Source organism: Macaca thibetana, chromosome 20 (genome assembly GCF_024542745.1).
Source record: "Macaca thibetana thibetana isolate TM-01 chromosome 20, ASM2454274v1, whole genome shotgun sequence".
NCBI classification, from domain to species: domain Eukaryota; kingdom Metazoa; phylum Chordata; class Mammalia; order Primates; family Cercopithecidae; genus Macaca; species Macaca thibetana.
Genome location: NC_065597.1, coordinates 19,508,717 through 19,531,837, shown reverse-complemented (window position 1 = coordinate 19,531,837; position 23,121 = coordinate 19,508,717). Strand labels below are relative to the sequence as shown.

Below are 23,121 nucleotides of genomic sequence, written 5' to 3'. Positions count from 1 at the left end.
TATGTATATAAATGTGTTTTAAAACATCCAAAGGAAAAAATTTGGTCCCTTAAAAAATGTAGGTGCACAAAATACATTGTACCATCTGAAATACTCTAAAAATATAAGTGGTCTGCAGGTAACTGCAGCCGCAGCCCAGAAAAGTAGACAGGAGGCGTGGCTGGAGAGCTCTCTTTGTGTTGGACACATACTTACAGGATGTAGCCAGACTGCATGAGGAAGGGGTAAAAAGCTGTGTGTCACAACAAGGTGTTCTTAGAAACAGATTCAGAATCTTTAGAGCTCTAGTGTTTTGAGAACAAAACTATAAGTACATTTCTGTGTCAATTAGGACAAAACAATGAGGACCATGAAAAGGATGAAGAGTCAGAAGGATACGGCAATGTAGACTCTTTCTAAAACCCAAAACAAAACGGGAGCCCCAAGTTACTTCTCTCTTAAAATGGGAAAGAGAGGATGGGAAATCTGACTTGAACTGCGCTATGTTTAAAACCGTTGAAGTGAAGCAAGAAACGTGTTTCACATAGAGAAGTATAGTTACTTATTTTTGCCCCATTGGGTATTTTTCTTCTAAAAATGTACCAACATTAAATATTTGTGGCTAAATACTAGTATGTATACTTCAATTTATTTAACAGAAACCCACCTGACTTGATAATACGATACACTGTGATCATCCGAAAGCCACAACTGGAGGTTGTCACTAAGGAGGCAAAATGTACAGCAATCTGGGCAACAAAGTAAACAGGCATCATATTGGATTACAACTCAGGAATAAAGTAAATATGCACATTTCCTTACTAGCATGCATACACAAATTAATCCATAATTAAATGGTGGAGAGGCGCAGATCTTCCTTACAGAAAATAAAAATTAATAAATTCAGAAAGAATGAGGAAAACCCAAAATCACTATTGGGGATATACCACCATAATAATTGTCATTAGTAAGATCCACTGATGGATGTTAAAATAAGTGAATGAAATTTTGAAGAGAAACAAGCTATCAGTGTACGCTCAAAGTAACTTTACAAAGAAATCTGTCAGATACCACATTGACCAAGAGTTCAAGGTCCATCGCGCATGTAATAGGACATATTGACAAAGGCACCCCAGGATACCATATACTGAGAAGACTACATCACCTCTGCGGTATTCTCACCAAACAATGCATAAGCTTGATTTAATCATGAGAAAACATCAGGCAAACCAAAATTGTGTGACAGTCTACCAAAGAGCTGATCGGTTATTTTAAAAACTTTGAAGTGTCAAGGTCGTGAAAGGTGAGGAAACACTAAGGAACTGTGACAAATTGAAGGAGATTAAAAAGACACAGGGACCAAGTACACCCAAACTGGAAGCCAGAACAAAACTGGAGGAATTTGCATTAGATTTGTAGGTTAGTAACTCATGTTAACTTTCTGGCTTTGATATTGACGTCAGATCATGTCAGCTGTTAACATAGAAGCTAGGGGCAGGGTAAACGTGGGCTCTCTGTCACAGTTTTACAACTTTTTTGTAAATCTGAAATTGTTTTAATAAAAATATTTTTTTAAAGGAGAGAAATGTAGCATTTTCCTGTGGACCTGTAGCATTTCCTTCCTTGTGCTATTTGCAAAGTAAGCCAAAAACATTATTGAGGCATTTTATCTCCCTCCTGGTACACATTTGAGTTTATTCTTCTGAAAGCTGCTACTGGTATACAAATGGACACTTCCTCCCATGTAAACTGCCAGGTACATTGGTGAGTCAAAGTCCAGCCCAATTACTAATAAAATGCATTCACAATATATGTAGTTATACTCTTTATACATCTTAATAAGTAAGAGAAAATTACTAATGAATATAGCGTGCAAAATGAACTGTTAACTGCCCATAAGTGTTGTTGTGGGTAAATTGGTATTGCACATGGGCAACATTTTTAGCAGTAATATGTATAATGTGACTAATTTAAAACACATTTCAGTACCTCAAAAATAAAATTTAGTAAATTTAGGACATTGAGTAATTGGCTTTTACTAAGGTTTTCTTAATTAGATACTTGCTAAATAGGTTTACTAGTGATCACAAAATGAATCTATAAAGCAACTTGTAAAAATGTAGAATTTACTGTGTAATGGCCAGTCTATTCACGGTTATGACTATCAAGAGGAGTTGGGCATGTGATAGATTGGCTATATTTTGCTTAATGTTTGCTTTGAGGTATTTTATTTTTCTAAACAGGTAGTAAATGTCCATTTAAAAAGAAAAACAATAGTTAGCAAGATGCATAAAAAATAACTGAAGGGCCATCTATGTTTCCACCAGTTTTTGTCAAGTAAGTGAAAGCAATCACCCTCAATCATTCTACAGGCTAAAGTCACTTAAAAATTGAGCCATACTGACTCTTAACGTAAGCCACAGCAGGTGAGTTGCATTCCAGGTCCTCAGGGCCAAATACATTGAAGCAAATTGCAGCATCAAGTTCAATAAGAGTTCATTCTCTCTCTCCCTCATTCATCCAACTGTATTTCAAATCAAACAATTAAAAACCAAATAGAAATGGTGACGGCCGATGTGATAGGTCAGTTTTTGTCTTCATGGTTTAAAAGAATTTAAACAAGAGACACACAGCAAAAGCAGTTCAGCATAGAGTAATTTATTGCAAAAGAAAAAGAATATTTTGAAAGTTAAGTACAGAATAGACAGTACACTGAGAGGGAGGAAATTTAGGGCAGGCTGCTCATAAGGATGAGAGAGCAAAGACTGGCACTAGGGAGACTCCTTTTATGGTAGTCTTACGTGATTATTCATAAGGAGGTGGAAAGAGGTGTTACTAGTAAGCATGTTCTGTGTGGTCTTCCGGGTGCCCATGCGCAGTCCCAGCATGTTAGCTGTACATGCTTGTTCATACATCACATGTCACATTAGCATCTTAAATCTCCACCCAGGGGTGGGTTTCTACTATTATAATGAGCAAAGGGTCAGTTCAAGGACGGGTAAAATCAAAATGCGCATGCGCTCTAGAAGGGACAGTCCCTACTGAAGATCACTTTGCTTGTATGAGCCCAATTACGATGCGAAGACTGAGGCTTATTGTGTTGACTGAGTGGTCACCACGGTTGCTGCCTCCCAAAAGAAGATGGTCACTTCCTTGACTACCTATCCTGCCTCAAAACTGTATTAGAAAATATGATACACCCAATGACTTATCTAGGGCCACTGCAATATTGAAAACTCTCAATTTTTTTTCCAACTCAAATGACTGCCTAATTTATTATCAGAACTGTATTAGAAAATACAATATACCCAATGACTTATCTAACGTCACTGCAATATTGAAAACTCCCAATTTTTTCCAATTTAAATGCACTGCCTAATTTATTGTCCTCAAACTACACCCTTTTTTTAAAATCCAAATACTTGTAACAGTGTTTGTAATTGTCAACACACTGTGTGTGTGTGTATATATATATCACATTATATATATATAACATTAACATATATATATAAAACATGTTAATATGTACATAACAAAAACTCAGAAGAAGAAAGTTTTGCATCAAATAATTGTTGAGCAACTAGCTATCAATTCTACACAGTGGCATGATTACTGCTGAAGAGACAAAAATAAATGACTGATTATAACAGCACTCTGTCATAAAATGTGAAAAATTGGAATGGAGGCTAGCATGTTTTATTAAGAGCAAATAAGAGATACAAGGTCTGGACCATATAAGAATTATAACTGAAGAACAAAGTTTTCTGTGTATCATACTTCAGAGTGCACCAGAAGTACTTTATGTGTATTTCCCATTTTAATACACAGAACACTGAAAAGACTTACAGTCAAGGGTCAAGCTTTAATTAAATGAATCATTTTTACAACATCATTAAGGACATTCTTAAGTGAGTTTGGCTGTTTTTTTCTTGTTTTTTTTTTTTTTTTTTCTTGTCTGTAAGAGAGGTAAAAGAAGGTTTATCTTAGTAATGGTATCATATTATATATAAGACACTTTGATTAAAGAAGTAATTAAAGATTAATATATTGACTGATAGAGTGGTATGCGGGAGGGGCACATCTGTTTTGTTAATAGCAGAAGTTGCCTTTGAACATAACCAGGGCTGCTTCTAGTTCTGGAGGTGAAAGTAATCAGTTATTGCTTATTCTTTGCACTGGTACTTCCTTCCATTTTTATGAGGTAGGACACCAGAAAATGATCCTTCAATTATATGTGTACAAAAAACTTATTTTTCATCTTTATTTGATCAATATTTACTCAAATAACCCTTGCTCAGTTCTGGGGACTGAATGTAAGACACAAAAAGACACATCTACTGACCTCATGGAGTTTAGTTACGGTCGTGTTACAAAACTGTGCCTTCATCCTAAGAACAAGGAGAAAGTGCTAAAGAGAAATAGTGATTGATAGATGACATAGAGAGAGGCTTGCAGAGTACAGAATGGCTACCATGTTGGTGTATTAGTTCGTTCTTGCACTGCTATAAAGAAACATCTGAGACTGCATAATTTATAAAGAAAAGAGGTTTAAATTTGTTCACAGTTCTGCAGGCTATACAAGAAGCATAAAGACTTCTTTGGAGACCTCAGAAAGCTTCCAACCACTGGGGGAGGAAAAGGAGGAGTCAGGCCTCTAACATGGTAGGAGCAGCAAGGGAGAGATGGGGGGTGGGTACGTGTTACACACTTTCAAACAACTGGATCTAATGAGAACTCAGTCACTATGGCGAGGACAGTACCAAGAGGGATGGTGTAAAACCACTCAGGAGAAACCGCCCTGTGATCTAATCACCTGCCACCAGGCCTCACCTCTAGCATTAGGGATTACAATTCAACATGAGAGTTGGTGAGGACACAAATCCAAACCGTATCAGTTGAGAAGTTTATAGTCCTGATATGACAGGCTAATTAGGCAGCCACTTCAGTGAACTTTCCAAGAAAAGACAATCTTGAATGGCGATTTTTGGAGAAAGAGATATGGGATAGATTTATACTATATTTAAGAAATAAATAGATTGTAGAGATTGATTGCATAGGGAGTGTGATGAACGTGGACTCCCGGCTTGTTTTTAACTTTTCACAGCTAGGTGTATAGCATTGCTCTTTCATGACAAGTGAAACACTGGAAGACACCAAACGGGGAGTTGCAGAAAGACGCAATGCTGGAGTAAGGTGTAGAGCATGAAAAATGAGGTTGATCTTCATGTCAACCCAATGGTGGGTCTACAGGATGTAAAAGAGAGCGTATGTCAGAATCTTCCAGCTGGTACTCTGCAAGGGTGAATATTTATACTCTGGGGAAAAATGCACTGTCAAACATTTTGATTTTCTTATCAATGTTGGGAGCTAGACCCTATCCTGTGGCTGAGTAGAGGTTTCCACTAAAGAGTATGATTGTCATTGACACTAGGGCAGAAAGAAATCAGGTGTTGACAAGAAACTACCCTTTCTTTTGGACTGTGGCCTTTATGCTTGGGGGTGAGAATTGTACCACCAGGGCAGGAGGACAAAAGTACTGAGGACTAAGTAGGAGAACCCTCGGAATGACATGATTGGTGGATTCTAGGAAATGTGATAATGGATATCCAACTGAATTCACTTTTTCCGCATATTTAGTTACTGTCTGTAATTTTTATCTTCAGAGTTGTGGTGTCATCATCACTGTATCTGGGGAATTAAGAGGAAGACCTGAGCTTCAGCCAGAAGCAGCTGGTCATGAAAAACAGGGGTAAGCTGAACCCTAGTTTGGTCACTAAGTAATAGTCTAATGTGGACCGGTTGACTGAAGTAACTTATAAGTACAAAAATGAGTTAGTTGAATCTGACACCATTCTTTTAGCATCTCTAGAAAAGCGTAGGGGAGAGAAGGTACCTACCTAGAAGATCTAACTTTCTGAAGTCTCAAGACAGGAGCTCAAACCATTTGTATTTGGGTTTTAAAGAAGTGGATGGTATTTGAAAACTGTGTGAATTAGGCTAAAGTTTGCCTTGGTTTTACTGAACTGCCTGGAAATCGGTAGGAGATTCTATACTTCTCCACAAACCGCTCCTTCAATGGGAATGCATTCATATAGCAAGAAATCATTGCATGTGTGTAACTATGATTTATTTTGGCAAATTAGTAGCAATTTTTAAAGGAACGTTAATATCTCAAAAAATATTTCCCTTCAAATTGTGAATTTCAAGGATAAGACTAACTCTTAAGTGTATACTGTCTTACAGCTTAACTTCTGTACCTAAGCTTCAGTTTCATTATAGAAGCCAACAGAAAAAGTGAAATTGCTAAAAAAGACATTTTTAGGGATATTTCAACACTCTATCAGTTTCATACATCATAAATTTCAACTATGGTAAGATCAAATGGGACTGTATTTCCACCAAGAAAGCCATCAGGAAAGATGAGATATTTTCTTTCTTTTATACAAATCATAGGTAGAAAATGGATGTGTGGACAGAAAATGTAACACCATTCAAAAAGTATTATCAACATTATCACCAATAGTTCTTAATATAAGGATTGTGCCTAATTTGAAATTAGTTTGGTCAGTGTTTTCTGTGTGTTTTATAAGTTAAAATAGAGTACTTTTGCTATATGTCGTTTATTTTCTTTCATATAACTACAATCTCATTCCAGAAGATGTTATTCTCCAATAATTTATTTGTGCTATACAAAGTTTGTCAGAGAACTCTAGCAAATGAGAAAAGTTTGTCAGAGATCTCCAGCAAATGAAAAAAATTATTGCAAGAAGTGTTTCAATCCTTACAGTCATTTGTAACCATATTCCTTTAATATGTATTTTGAAAGAACAGGTCATTTCGCTGCTCAATTAAAAAATTAATTTGCTCCTGTGGAAAATATGGAGAAACATGAATCATTTATAACAGCTTATTTTGAATGAAAATATGAATTCATTCAACAAGAACATACTTTACCGGAAAGTTTATCAAATGAACAGCATGGAAGCAGATGTGTTGGTTCAATAGGCATAAATTCATGTCCACTATCAGCACATGAAATAAGGAAATCATTTATCAAGAGCAAGCCCAGGTTAGTCTGGTATGACACAAAGAATTATGATAAGAACTGGTCTTGGTACTACCTGCCTTGATAAAATAGATGTTCATAATGTAATGATGCCTCAAAAAATTATTATTATTGCTTCTAATTTTCAGAAACAAGATGAAGGCACTAAGCAACTTGATTTGTGAGAGTTTTGGGTCCTTTCTTAGGAGAAAGAGGGAAGGGTTAGCTGGCAGCCAGGGCCGTGGGAGGAGTCTAAGTTTCATTGCGGTGAGATTCACTACTCGCATTTTCTTCGTATAATAAAAGTAAGTCAGATTTATAAAAAGAAATGGACTACACACAATATACCTGACTCAGGAAATATGGGCATAGGCAGTTACTGCTGAAGAGACACCGGAACACCGATTTCTTTCTGGAAAAGTTCAGACAAAAAGGTTCTTGAGTGAAGGATGTCAGGCCTAGTTGCACAATGCAAATTACAGGGAATGCAAATTACAATGCAAATTACAGGGAATGGGGGTGTGATAAGAAAGCGAAAGCCCTGCAAAGCTGTCCACATCCTAGTCCCTGTGACCTGTGAATACAGGCCAAATGTGAATACATAGCAAAGGGGAACAAGGTTGCAGATGGAATACAGGACAAAAATCAATTGGCATTCAATAGGGAGATTATGCTTAATTATTTGATTATCTGGATTGTGGTCTCAATGCAATCACAAGTGTTCTTAAAAGTAGAAAAAGGAGGCAAAAGAGGAGGTCTCAGTGACGCAGTTTGAGAAGGACTGGACCTGCCATTGTTGATTTTGAAAATGAAGAAGCCAGACATGGTAGCTCTCACCCATCATCCCAGCACTTTGGGAGGCTGAGGCAGATGGATCACCTGAGGTCAGGAGTTCAAGACCAGCCTGGTCAGCATGGGGAAACCCCATCCCTACTAAAAATCCAAAAATTAGCCAGACGTGGGAACTCTGGCCACATCAGACAGTCTATGCAAACAATGTGATTTATGGCAAAGAAGCTTTTGGAGAATAACTTCAGCCATGCAGGCAATCAACCATATCCTGTGACCATGCCCCAGTGAAAATCTCTGGACACCAAGACTCAAGTAAGCTCCCCTGATGGGCAATATTTCGTGCATATTGCACGCATTGCTGCTAGGAGAATTTAGCACTGTTCACAGGTCCACTGGGAGAGGACAACTGAACGTTCATACTTAGAACTCTGCTGAATGGTGTGTCTTTTTCCTATGGTAACTTTAATCTGTAACCTTTTGCTGTAATAAACTATACCACCAGCGTAGCAGCTTTCTGTGTGTTCTGTGAATGATTCTATCAAATTACTGAAGCTGAAGGGTATCTTGAGGACCCTCAAACTCACAAATGGTATCAGAATCGAGGGTTTTCTTGGGGATTCTTGAACTCTTCAACTGTATACCTACGAGAGTGACTTAAGGAAAACCCAAAACATACAAACTAACAATATTAAATGTTGAGAATGCAGACCCACACAAACTCTCATTCATTGCTGGTGTAAATGCAAACTAAAATAGCAATTTTGGCAATTTCTTATAGAGTCATACATGCCTTTACCATATGATACAGAAATTCCAATTTCTGGCATTTACCTAAGATAAATAAAAATTTATGTTCACACAAAAAACAAACTGGGTATTTTATAGCACCTTTATTTATAATTGCAAAAACTGGAAACAGCCTTGTTTACATCAACAGATGAATGAAAAAGTTGGGATACTTTCATATAATAAATATTATTCAGCAAAAAATCATGGAATGGAGTCTTTTCTTTTTTTTTTTTAATTTATTTATTATTATTATACTTTAAGTTGTAGGGTACATGTGCATAACGTGCAGGTTTGTTACATATGTATACTTGTGCCATGTTGGTGTGCTGCACCCATCAACTCGTCATTTACATCAGGTATAACTCCCAATGCAATCCCTCCCCCCTCCCTCCTCCCCATGATAGGCCCGGGTGTGTGATGTTCCCCTTCCTGAGTCCAAGTGATCTCATTGTTCAGTTCCCACCTATGAGTGAGAACATGCGGTGTTTGGTTTTCTGTTCTTGTGATAGTTTGCTAAGAATGATGGTTTCCAGCTGCATCCATGTCCCTACAAAGGACACAAACACATCCTTTTTTATGGCCGCATAGTATTCCATGGTGTATATGTGCCACATTTTCTTAATCCAATCTGTCACTGATGGACATTTGGGTTGATTCCAAGTCTTTGCTATTGTAAATAGTGCCGCAATAAACATACGTGTGCATGTGTCTTTATAGCAGCATAATTTATAATCCTTTGGGTATATACCCAGTAATGGGATGGCTGGGTCATATGGTACATCTAGTTCTAGATCCTTGAGGAATCGCCATACTGTTTTCCATAATGGTTGAACTAGTTTACAATCCCACCAACAGTGTAAAAGTGTTCCTATTTCTCCACATCCTCTCCAACACCTGTTGCTTCCTGACTTTTTAATGATCGCCATTCTAACTGGTGTGAGATGGTATCTCATTGTGGTTTTGATCTGCATTTCTCTGATGGCCAGTGATGATGAGCATTTTTTCATGTGTCTGTTGGCTGTATGAATGTCTTCTTTTGAGAAATGTCTGTTCATATCCTTTGCCCACTTTTTGATGGGGTTGTTTGTTTTTTTCTTGTAAATTGGTTTGAGTTCTTTGTAGGTTCTGGATATTAGCCCTTTGTCAGATGAGTAGATTGCAAAAATTTTCTCCCATTCTGTAGGTTGCCTGTTCACTCTGATGGTAGTTTCTTTTGCTGTGCAGAAGCTCTTTAGTTTAATGAGATCCCATTTGTCAATTTTGGCTTTTACTGCCGTTGCTTTTGGTGTTTTAGACATGAAGTCTTTGCCCATGCCTATGTCCTGAATGGTACTACCTAGGTTTTCCTCTAGGGTTTTTATGGTATTAGGTCTAACATTTAAGTCTCTAATCCATCTTGAATTAAGTTTTGTATAAGGAGTAAGGAAAGGATCCAGTTTCAGCTTTCTACTTATGGCTAGCCAATTTTCCCAGCACCATTTATTAAATAGGGAATCCTTTCCCCATTTCTTGTTTCTCTCAGGTTTGTCAAAGATCAGATGGCTGTAGATGTGTGGTATTATTTCTGAGGACTCTGTTCTGTTCCATTGGTCTATATCTCTGTTTTGGTACCAGTACCATGCTGTTTTGGTTACTGTAGCCTTGTAGTATAGTTTGAAGTCAGGTAGCGTGATGCCTCCAGCTTTGTTCTTTTGACTTAGGATTGTCTTGGAGACGCGGGCTCTTTTTTGGTTCCATATGAACTTTAAAGCAGTTTTTTCCAATTCTGTGAAGAAACTCATTGGTAGCTTGATGGGGATGGCATTGAATCTATAAATTACCTTGGGCAGTATGGCCATTTTCACGATATTGATTCTTCCTATCCATGAGCATGGTATGTTCTTCCATTTGTTTGTGTCCTCTTTTATTTCACTGAGCAGTGGTTTGTAGTTCTCCTTGAAGAGGTCCTTTACATCCCTTGTCAGTTGGATTCCTAGGTATTTTATTCTCTTTGAAGCAATTGTGAATGGAAGTTCATTCCTGATTTGGCTCTCTGTTTGTCTGTTACTGGTGTATAAGAATGCTTGTGATTTTTGCATATTAATTTTGTATCCTGAGACTTTGCTGAAGTTGCTTATCAGCTTAAGGAGATTTTGGGCTGAGACAATGGGGTTTTCTAAATATACAATCATGTCATCTGCAAACAGGGACAATTTGACTTCTTCTTTTCCTAACTGAATACCCTTGATTTCTTTCTCTTGCCTAATTGCCCTAGCCAGAACTTCCAACACTATGTTGAATAGGAGTGGTGAGAGAGGGCATCCCTGTCTTGTGCCAGTTTTCAAAGGGAATTTTTCCAATTTTTGCCCATTCAGTATGATATTGGCTGTGGTTTGTCATAAATAGCTCTTATTATTTTGAGGTACGTTCCATCAATACCGAATTTATTGAGCGTTTTTAGCATGAAGGGCTGTTGAATTTTGTCAAAAGCCTTTTCTGCATCTATTGAGATAATCATGTGTTTCTTGTCTTTGGTTCTGTTTATATGCTGGATTATGTTTATTGATTTGCGAATGTTGAACCAGCCTTGCATCCCAGGGATGAAGCCCACTTGATCATGGTGGATAAGCTTTTTGATGTGTTGCTGAATCCGGTTTGCCAGTATTTTATTGAGGATTTTTGCATCGATGTTCATCAGGGATATTGGTCTAAAATTCTCTTTTTTTGTTGTGTCTCTGCCAGGCTTTGGTATCAGGATGATGTTGGCCTCATAAAATGAGTTAGGGAGGATTCCCTCTTTTTCTACTGATTGGAATAGTTTCAGAAGGAATGGTACCAACTCCTCCTTGTACCTCTGGTAGAATTCAGCTGTGAATCCATCTGGTCCTGGACTTTTTTTTGGTTGGTAGGCTATTAATTATTGCCTCAATTTCAGAGCCTGCTATTGGTCTATTCAGGGATTCAACTTCTTCCTGGTTTAGTCTTGGAAGAGTGTAAGTGTCCAGGAAATTATCCATTTCTTCTAGATTTTCCAGTTTATTTGCGTAGAGGTGTTTATAGTATTCTCTGATGGTAGTTTGTATTTCTGTGGGGTCGGTGGTGATATCCCCTTTATCATTTTTAATTGCATCGATTTGATTCTTCTCTCTTTTCTTCTTTATTAGTCTTGCTAGTGGTCTGTCAATTTTGTTGATCTTTTCAAAAAACCAACTCCTGGATTCATTGATTTTTTGGAGGGTTTTTTGTGTCTCTATCTCCTTCAGTTCTGCTCTGATCTTAGTTATTTCTTGCCTTCTGCTAGCTTTCGAATGTGTTTGCTCTTGCTTCTCTAGTTCTTTTAATTGTGATGTTAGAGTGTCAATTTTAGATCTTTCCTGCTTTCTCTTGTGGGCATTTAGTGCTATAAATTTCCCTCTACACACTGCTTTAAATGTGTCCCAGAGATTCTGGTATGTTGTATCTTTGTTCTCATTGGTTTCAAAGAACATCTTTATTTCTGCCTTCATTTCGTGATGTACCCAGTAGTCATTCAGGAGCAGGTTGTTCAGTTTCCATGTAGTTGAGCGGTTTTGATTGAGTTTCTTAGTCCTGAGTTCTAGTTTGATTGCACTGTGGTCTGAGAGACAGTTTGTTATAATTTCTGTTCTTGTACATTTGCTGAGGAGTGCTTTACTTCCAATTACGTGGTCAGTTTTGGAGTAAGTACGATGTGGTGCTGAGAAGAATGTATATTCTGTTGATTTGGGGTGGAGAGTTCTATAGATGTCTATTAGGTCTGCTTGCTGCAGAGATGAGTTCAATTCCTGGATATCCTTGTTAACTTTCTGTCTCGTTGATCTGTCTAATGTTGACAGTGGAGTGTTGAAGTCTCCCATTATTATTGTATGGGAGTCTAAGTCTCTTTGTAAGTCTCTAAGGACTTGCTTTATGAATCTGGGTGCTCCTGTATTGGGTGCATATATATTTAGGATAGTTAGCTCTTCCTGTTGAATTGATCCCTTTACCATTATGTAATGGCCTTCTTTGTCTCTTTTGATCTTTGATGGTTTAAAGTCTGTTTTATCAGAGACTAGTATTGCAACCCCTGCTTTTTTTTTGTTCTCCATTTGCTTGGTAAATCTTCCTCCATCCCTTTATTTTGAGCCTATGTATGTCTCTGCGTGTGAGATGGGTCTCCTGAATACAGCAGACTGATGGGTCTTGACTCTTTATCCAGTTTGCCAGTCTGTGTCTTTTAATTGGAGCATTTAGTCCATTTACATTTAAGGTTAAGATTGTTATGTGTGAACTTGATCCTGCCATTATGATATTAACTGGTTATTTTGCTCGTTAGTTGATGCAGTTTCTTCCTAGCCTCGATGGTCTTTACATTTTGGCATGTTTTTGCAATGGCTGGTACCGGTTGTTCCTTTCCATGTTTAGTGCTTCCTTCAGGGTCTCTTGTAAGGCAGGCCTAGTGGTGACAAAATCTCTAAGCATTTGCTTATCTGTAAAGGATTTTATTTCTCCTTCACTTATGAAACTTAGTTTGGCTGGATATGAAATTCTGGGTTTAAAATTCTTTTCTTTAAGAATGTTGAATATTGGCCCCCACTCTCTTCTGGCTTGTAGAGTTTCTGCCGAGAGATCTGCTGTTAGTCTGATGGGCTTCCCTTTGTGGGTAACTCGACCTTTCTCTCTGGCTGCCCTTAAGATTTTTTCCTTCATTTCAACCTTGGTGAATCTGGCAATTATGTGTCTTGGAGTTGCTCTTCTCGAGGAGTATCTTTGTGGCGTGCTCTGTATTTCCTGGATTTGAATGTTGGCCTGCCCTACTAGGTTGGGGAAGTTCTCCTGGATGATATCCTGAAGAGTGTTTTCCAACTTGGTTCCATTTTCCCCTCACTTTCAGGCACCCCAATCAGACGTAGATTTGGTCTTTTTACATAATCCCATACTTCTTGCAGGCTTTGTTCATTTCTTTTTCTTCTTTTTTCTTTTGGTTTCTCTTCTTGCTTCATTTCATTCATTTGATCCTCAATCGCTGATATTCTTTCTTTCAGTTGATCGAGTCGGTTACTGAAGCTTGTGCATTTGTCACGTATTTCTCGTGTCATGGTTTTCATCTCTCTCATTTCGTTTATGACCTTCTCTGCATTAATTACTCTAGCCATCAATTCTTCCACTTTTTTTTCAAGATTTTTAGTTTCTTTGCGCTGGGTACGTAATTCCTCCTTTAGCTCTGAGAAATTTGATGGACTGAAGCCTTCTTCTCTCATCTCGTCAAAGTCATTCTCCGTCCAGCTTTGATCCGTTGCTGGCGATGAGCTGCGCTCCTTTGCCGGGGGAGATGCGCTCTTATTTTTTGAATTTCCAGCTTTTCTGCCCTGCTTTTTCCCCATCTTTGTGGTTTTATCTGCCTCTGGTCTTTGATGATGGTGATGTACTGATGGGGTTTTGGTGTCGGTGTCCTTCCTGTTTGATAGTTTTCCTTCTAACAGTCAGCACCCTCAGCTGTAGGTCTGTTGGAGATTGCTTGAGGTCCACTCCAGACCCTGTTTGCCTGGGTATCAGCAGCAGAGGCTGCAGAAGATAGAATATTTCTGAACAGCGAGTGTACCTGTCTGATTCTTGCTTTGGAAGCTTCCTCTCAGGGGTGTACTCCACCCTGTGATGTGTGGGGTGTCAGACTGCCCCTAGTGGGGGATGTCTCCCAGTTAGGCTACTCAGGGGTCAGGGACCCACTTGAGCAGGGAGTCTGTCCCTTCTCAGATCTCAACCTCCATGTTGGGAGATCCACTGCTCTCTTCAAAGCTGTCAGACAGAGTCGTTTGCGTCTGCAGAGGTTTCGGGTGCGTTTGTTATTGTTTACTGTGCCCTGTCCCCAGAGGTGGAGTCTACAGAGATAGGCAGGTTTCCTTGAGCTGCTGTGAGCTCCACCCAGTTCGAGCTTCCCAGCAGCTTTGTTTACCTACTTAAGCCTCAGCAATGGCGGGCGCCCCTCCCCCAGCCTCGCTGCTGCCTTGCCGCGAGAGCACAGACTGCTGTGCTAGCAATGAGGGAGGCTCCGTGGGTGTGGGACCCTCCCGGCCAGGTGTGGGATATGATCTCCTGGTGTGCCTGTTTGCTTAAAGTGCAGTATTGGGGTAGGAGTTACCCAATTTTCCAGGTGTTGTGTGTCTCAGTTCCCCTGGCTAGGAAAAGGGATTCCCTTCCCCCTTGCGCTTCCCAGGTGAGGCAATGCCTCGCCCTGCTTCAGCTCTCGCTGGTCAGGCTGCAGCAGCTGACCAGCACCGATCGTCCGGCACTCCCCAGTGAGATGAACCCAGTACCTCAGTTGAAAATGCAGAAATCACCGGTCTTCTGTGTCGCTCGCGCTGGGAGTTGGAGACTGGAGCTGTTCCTATTCGGCCATCTTGCTCCGCCCCAACACGTATATTTTCGGAATGGAGTCTTTTCTTAAGTGAAAGAAGTCAAACTCAAAAGATGGCACACTGTATGGTCCCATTTATATGGCAATCTAGAAAATGCAAAAATATAAGTATGGACAACGGATGAGTGATTACCAGCGTGAGGAAGTGGGGAGAGGGGCTGACCACAAAGAGAAAGCCTGAGGGAATTTTAGGGGATGATGAAACAGTTCTATATTATGGTTGTATAGGTGCACACATAATACTATATAAGCTAACAGAGATACATATCACGAGGGTTAATTTTACAGTATTCAAATCAAGAAAAACATTTAAAAAATAATAAAAAAGGAAGAAATCACAAAGAAAGATCAATAGACTTTACAAATGTAGAATTTCTATCATTTAAAAATAAAATTCAGTGGTGCAATGCCATAAAAATTCTGAAAGGAAAATAATTGCAACTTACAATTATGTATTTCATAAATCTGTTGATATGATTTGAAAATAAATATATTTATGAACATAAAAGTTCCCAAAATTCTTGCCTTCTACATATTGTTTCTCTGGAAGGAACTGCAAGATTTATTTCATCAAAATGAGTGAGTCAATGGAACATGAGAAAGGCATAAGGAGGAAGACACTGGGAATTCAACAGATGCATCAGGAATGAGAGGGAGGGAATTCCTGGCATAAGAAGAAAGGCAGCCTTGGGCTGACAGCTGTGAAGCAGTCTTGAGGGAAGCAAGTGTAGAATGCATTGAGACAGCGGCAGGCTCACTAAGGTGCAGCAGAGAAATGTTGGGATCTGCAGTTGGAGGACAGAGGTGAAGTAACCTTACAGCGGAGAAACCTTACAGACCATGTTTATCAGAGTGACCATTATCAGTTATTGGACAAACTGAAATTATGCACCATACACCCTGCTAGGATGCAATGAGAAAAACACAACACCAGTCCAGTGCTATCATTGACTAATATGAAAAACCTGAATGCAATCAAGAGGAAACTTCAGCCAAACCCAAACTGAGGGCCGTGATACTAAGTGGTCTATCACCTTTACAAACATGTCATGGGTGTGGAAGTCAAGGAAACTCTGATAAACTCTTTCAGACAAAAGAGAACAAAAAATAGATGAAAACTGAATGCAATACATGATTCTAAAGTGGATCCTTTTGTTATAAAATATGTCATCGGGACAGCTAGTGAATCTATGAGGTCTGGAGATTAGATAGTAATAATGTATCATACTTTCAAATTTTCTGTAACATGTTTATTGTCTCAAAGTTTGTTAAAGTAATCATCCTTTGTTTTTAAACATTAGTCAGTTTTCAAACCTAGAAGTCACTGTATATAGAAGAGCCTGCAGAAATGTTTGCGGGGAGATGTGCAGGAGGAAGGACCCTGCAGCATTCCCGTGAGTGTAGATATTAGTGCTTCCCCAGGGTTTTCCAAAGGGAACTGTGACCATTTACTACAATAACTATACATTATGCGGAGAAAGGAGAATAGACAAACATTTCAAGGACAATTGGACAAAGGATCTGAGTTGACGTTGATAACTAGAGCTTTCTCCTGGTCTATCCCCATCCCTTATAAGAGTGCAGGTATATTGGCACCAGGAAATGGAGTCCTGGCTCAGGTCAAGCCAATGGACCCAGCAGTAGTCATTTCCCTGCTCTCCAAATATATAATTAGAATGAATTTGCCTAGTGCTGATACTGTTCCCACTTTGGTTCCTCAAACAATAAGGTGACATAAGAAGAGCAGTGACAGAAAAATAATCCAAGTGGCAGAAACTATTCCCTCCTCCCCAGCTCCACTGTCCAAAATGGCAAATCTATGCTGGGAGGTGGAGGGACAAAAATAATGCTATCCTTAAGGATGGAAAACATGCAAAGTCAGTGGCCCCCATAGTACCTCCACTTAATTTTCTGATCTACCCTCCGAAGGAACCAGAGGATGTTGAGAACAATGGGCTGCCACAAACTTAAACAGGCAGAACTTCCCATTGCAGCTGCTGTATCAGATGTGATTCTTTAGCTAGGACATATTAACATGGTCTCAGGTATACACTAGGTGACTAAACAACCTGAACAATGTATCCTTTTCTAAACCTATCAGAAAAGAAATTTAGAAACAGTTTGCATTTACCTGGAATGGACAACAGTCTTGCCCCAAGGATACTCCCTCTCTCTGTCCTGATACAGTCTGAAGAGACGTGTGTCATGTGGACCATTCTGCAGAACACACTGGTCTGCTATATTGGCTGCCCAATTAGTTCAATTATTAGATATCCAGTGGTTTAGAGAAGACATCAGAAAACTATGGCTTGTAGGCCAGATCCGACTCACCACCTGTTTGATAAATAAAGTTATACTGGAACAGAGCAATGGTCAAAAGGATGCTATGTAGACTTCACTGGAAGTCACCAGTGGGAACATCACATTGAAAAACTCAGGGTACCATAGCAGTGCCAGATCACCTGGGGTAGAGAAACACAACGTTCTAAAAAGGTTCCTGGCTTGCAATTGGGCCCTGCTAGAGATGAAGTGCCTTACCTAACACTGGCACAGCAAATATGAGCAGAAATGCCTATAATGAGCTGGGTTCTGTCAGGTCCGCCAAGTCATAAAGTTACCTGGCCCAGCAAGAAGCCATCATCAACTGGAAATTGTGCATCTGGGGTTAAGCATGAGCAGGTGCCAGCAAGCTGCATAAGCCAGTAGCTGAGACCCCTGTGATCCACCCACTGTCCCACCAGTACCTTTCCCTCAGCTCACACCTAGGGCTGCATGAAGGGTCTCTTACCATCAACTGCTGGAGAAGGGAAATATCTGATCTTGGCATGGATGGGTTGACTTGGAATATGGGTGCAAGGTGAACATAGAAGATGGCACCACTACAGTGCCAATTAGGGTGGCATCACAAGATGGCAATGAGGGAAAGCCTTCCCAACGGGAGAACATTTGTATGGCACCCTTGCTTATTCACTCTGCATGAAAGGAATAGACCAAGGTTATAATTTATATATACATATGAAGTTATATTATATGCTAATATGGACTTATGGGCAGTAGGTTGGTCAGTTTGTCAGAGATCTAGAAAGAGACTGGAAGACTGGAGACAAGGAGGTCTGAAGTAGAAGCATGTGAATGGACCTATGGGAGTGGTCATAAAACATAAAATTCTTTGCCCACCTTGGAAAGAATCATGGAAGAATCACTAAACAACAATTAGTAGACAGAATGACTTATGCATGGTTGGCATTAACCAACTTCAATCACTGGCCACCAAAGTGCTGCGGCAATGAGCATATGAACAGAGTAGCCATGGAGGCAGGGGTAGGAGCTACTCACAGACAAGTGGTGAGCATTTGCACTCATCAGGACTGATCTAGCTACTACCACTCCTGAATGTCCTAATGATCTACAACAGAGACCAGTGTTCACGCCCCCAAATAACTTCTCTCTACAAGCAGATACATTTTATGGCAAGTTGACTACATCAGATCCCTCTATTCTGAAAGGGACAGAGATTCATTGTCGTAAGAATTATGACTTCCTTCAGGTTTGGGTTGTCTTTACTGCCTGCAAGCCATCAGCCACCACCACCTGTTGAGGGTCTATAGAGCCCCTATGGTGGTGTGGACCAGCATATCTCATGGCAGTGTGCGCACTCCCACTTATCCTTTGCTGTAATGTGGATCTTTCACTGATTTGAGATTTTCTGAGAGGCTATGTGGGGAGTAACTGTCTGTAACCAACAACAAGTGAGGGAGTTGCCATTACACTCTGAGGAAAGGAGAAATGTGCTTTGCATGGTGATACTTCTTTGATCAATGTTAATGGTATTGCAAAAGTAGAGCAGATATACCCTGAGAAGGTGATAAGAGACAAGGGTTCAAACTCCTTGTTGTGTTGTCAGCTGGTGTAGATAGTAGGGGAGGAAAAGGATGAGTACAAGCTACAGCTAAGAGATTACCTGCAGTGGTAGGGTCTGTGGTTTATTCCATACTACTCCCTCCTGTCCAAGATATGAAGCTCACTAGAATTCTGAAGGAGCTGCTCCCAGAACTCATATGAAGCAGATCGATCTGATTAGCACAGGGGCAAACCTCAGAGATGCTGTACTGTGCCACTGAGATTCGTATTTCAGGACTCAGCAATTTATTCTTCTCAGCTGCTGGTGATGTTTGTCCTCCCTCTTCAGGAACCACCTAAGCTGAAAAGAGCTATTTGTCCAAGTTCATGCCCAATTCATCAAGCAGTTAATATCCAATGCCTGGTCAATGCAGGAGTATAAATTCCCATTTCATCCACTCTAACTCAGGACATCACTAAAGGACCATGTCAACAGGGTCAGCTGATCCCTTCTTGTGACCACACCACAGCTTTGCATCTCCATCTGCCCCATCCCACATCATCTTTTCTTCAACAGGTGTTGATCTCTATAGGAGCCTCTAATAGATTTCTTCCAGGGTAATCTCTGTCTCAAAGTTTGCCTCCCAGGGAACCTAACCTGTAGCTGCAGGTTATTTATAAACATAGAGACAGTGAAAGAGATAGTTAAAAGATTTTTGACTTTCTGTTAAAAATCTTAAGGGGATCTGGCAATGGAAAGCTATTCTTTGTAAGCTTTCCTGAGCTGTTTGATTTTTTAAGTATGAGCATGTATTTTTAATAAATAAGCACAATGTTAAAATAGAAAAACAGATTTTTTTAAAGATTGCACTGGAAAAGTCATTATAATTGTAGGCCAAATTTATTTTCCATCTCCTTTTATTTTTATTTGCAAATCTTCAAAAGCCAAGCTCCAGCTTTCTTAATCACATTGTAAGTACACTATGTTGTTCCCTTATCTTCATTTCTTACTATTTCTTGCACACACAAATGTGCTCACCCACCCACATCCCTAACACAAAGACATTCAGCTTCTGAACTTTTTCCTCCATGTTACCACTCTGTCTCATTCAGACTTTGGAAAAGTGGAAGATAATCAGGATATATTGAAGGTATCTAGTCGATTTGTCATTTAGTTAATACATGAGTTTGAAAATCAAACAATTTGCTTGAACATGCATTGATTTAGAATGTGTCTAACTTATCCTTCTATCAGGAGGAAAATATTTGATGATTCCCTCAGTGACATCTAATTCCTATTGTGGACTTCACAAAGCCTATATAAAAGTGCTACCGCGATAATAATTGTCTCTCCTGCAGTCAACGATTATAAACCTACTGAATATTTTTTTTAAAAAAGCCAAACCTATCCACAGCAATGACCTATCAAATAAAGGTTGATGTTCATTTAGAAAAGATAATGGATAAGTTGTAGAATTACAGATAATTGTGGACAAAGAGAGTATCAAGATCCTTCAGATTTTTCTAGACCACTAAATAATTGTCAAAATTCCAGGTCTTGGAAGCACCAAGATCAATATCATGTGAAGTAAAAAGAACATTGTAGTCACAACTTCAGCACTTACACACTGATACGTGTCCCCTTGGGAATGTTAATTGATATATCTGCATCCTGGACTTTTCATCTGTAAAACTGTTTGCAGTAAATCATGTCAGTGCTGTCCAATTCTATGAGGGACTCTGTTATTCTGAAGGACAAAAACATCTACTGAAAGGTAATTTTGAAATGATTGACTTCTGTCTTGCATTTTAGTTCAAAAATGCATTTTATTAATAATAAAATAAGAGATTACAAATCAGGAAATCAAAGTCATGGCATAGGATGTGTCGATGCATTTTGATGCTATAATGTTGAGTCTCTAGCAGTGCAGACCACAGCGGACTACGAGGCTTCACCAATAAACCTCTCTAGAGTCCAGCTACCAATGAGGTTGATACCGCTACTAAATAAGATGAACATTTGCCAAAGATTCAGAGCTATAATGACATTCGCATTCAGCTTTGCATCAAATAATGCCATTTCTATGTTAAATCCTTCCCTTGTCACCATAGGTCTTCCAATCAAAGAGTGATACCATTTACCAACATAGGTCCTTGGTCTTTCGTAAACTACTATGTTAATTCAGGTTCCTAAGATTTAGTCAGACATTTGCAGAAACATCAATATGGATATAATGCTATGAGAAAAGAGAGGCAGGTTTTAGAAGAAGAGTTAACAAGGAAAATATAGAAAATAAGATGATAGTAATGCTAAATTTACATATTTCCAGATTCTTCTGGTGTAGACAAAGTAAGAAATCCAATATTTACTTGGGAGGCACTTGAAGGTGTGAGTATGGAGAAAAGAGTGCCTTTATTGTATGACTGGCTTATGGAATTCAAAGATAGCTCCTTGTATGCATGGTCTCAGGATTAATTATTTTAACAGTTCCATAAGGTTATTGATCATTCTTTGATCTCAGTGTATAATACACCCTAATCAGAATGTACCATTCAGCAAGTTGGATTGATTCTTTGTAATTTTTGAGAAATTCACCCCATCGTTTCAGATGAGAAGTTTCTGGAATGACAAATTCAGCGTAGATCATTTAATATGCTATCTCCCCTTAGAGTGTGCACTCTTTAATTACTGATTGTGTAGATCACTGATGGTTGCAGCTCATATTTCAAAAAGTATGTACTGGAAGTCTATGCACAGCAAAATGTACACCTGAAGGGGTATATATTTCCGAATGGGAAATGGAGCTCTATACTTCAATTTGCCTCTTTTTTGGTAATATATAAGATGATTCGTGAAGTATAACCATTGAAGATCAAGGCAAAGTTTGTGATAAACTTCAGAAAAACAGAAATGTAAACCAATAAAGAACTGACATAGGTTTGGGGAAAATATTCTCCTTAGTATATTTCATTTGAGGTATTACAGTTGTAAATTAAAAAATAATTTTTTTGCTGTGTTAAGAACTTTTTTAAATATATCAACAGTTTAGTTGAAAACATTTTACATTCTTTGGGAAACTGGCGTTACTCAGGGTCTTAAGTACTGTCACCAACAAACAATGGTAGCAAATCAATTGGAAAACTTTTTTTAAAAGGAAAGACATTACATACTAACAACCACTGCACTTTGAGTCTTGTTAAATACAACTTGTATGTTCAGAGTTGAAGTCTGACACTCAAAACCAAATGTATTCAACAATGTTAAGAAGAGACAAATAGAATAATGAGCAATACAAACAAAGCAACGACAACAAAACATTTTTCAAGACTACTGATGTATTGTATTGAATATAATACAGAGAAAGGCAAAGGGCTTTATAATGCTTGTGGCCACTGAAGATGCAAACACCGGCCAAACAGGGTCTGAGAAGCATTTCCAGGTCTATGAATAACACCATGGGAAGACAAAAGCAAACACAGCAAATGTTCTCAAATAAAGCAAGGTCATTATAGTCCAAATTTAATTTTTACCTCTAACAAAACTTATGTATTACATGGTTAAGAGACCAAGGCTACAGTTTTCACATGTAAAAACTGTAGCCATTAAGCAGGTTAAACTTGTTTTAGATCATACCAGAACAGTTGTAAATTAACAGCAATATCTAATTTCTTGTTCCATAGAATGAATGCTATGAGAAATATATCACTGGACGAGGCTTGGTGGAGCCACCCCAAGACTGGACATGGCAAGATGGCAGTGCTGCAAACCCATTGCCTGTACATTCAGTGTAAGAACATCCGTTTGTCCACTGAGAGCCCCTGGCTATTAAAACAAACTGTCATAATTTTATGTTAAATCATAGTTGCCAATCAGAAGAAGTACTCTTTCTGATTTTCACTGACTGCATTTTGTATAGTAAGCTCACTTTTCAGAACAGCCTCAGCACTGTCTACATTCTCTGACCTTTTTGCCTCACTTCTTTTATATAACCTTTTCTGCTGATAAATGCGAACAGCTATGGCAGTGATGCAAAGCAAGATAAAAATCACAACAGCTATCAGACCTAGGGAGAGAAAAGAAATATAAAGTCAGAATTTCTGTCCAAGTAGAAACTGTGCTGACTTCATTGCTTAATAAGTCATCGTAACATTATTTTCCACTTAAGCATCTACTACATACAAATTGGAAATATAAAAACTTCAGATATTCTGGTTCAAGCAGTATCATTGTATGTTGAGTTTATTTCTGAGTTCTATCAGCCTTGTGGGGTTCACCTACGTTTAT

The 23,121-nt window shown here is 38.9% G+C and overlaps 1 protein-coding gene across 4 annotated transcripts in view; it reads right to left on the bottom strand.

Annotated features, from left to right (window-relative positions):
* Positions 1-14,734: 14,734 nt before the first annotated feature.
* Positions 14,735-23,121, bottom strand: part of CNTNAP4 (contactin associated protein family member 4) — a 990,511-nt gene continuing 982,124 nt past the window's right edge. For 2 of the 4 annotated variants that reach the window (XM_050772661.1, XM_050772662.1), the window contains 2 exons: positions 17,128-22,900; positions 14,735-15,083 (listed from right to left, as the gene is read on the bottom strand). In XM_050772661.1, the coding sequence (XP_050628618.1) occupies positions 22,707-22,900 (194 nt within the window). In that variant the 3' untranslated portion in view covers positions 14,735-15,083; positions 17,128-22,706. The remainder of the gene's footprint in view (positions 15,084-17,127; positions 22,901-23,121) is intronic. The other 2 variants (XM_050772659.1, XM_050772660.1) reach the window with 2 other exon arrangements.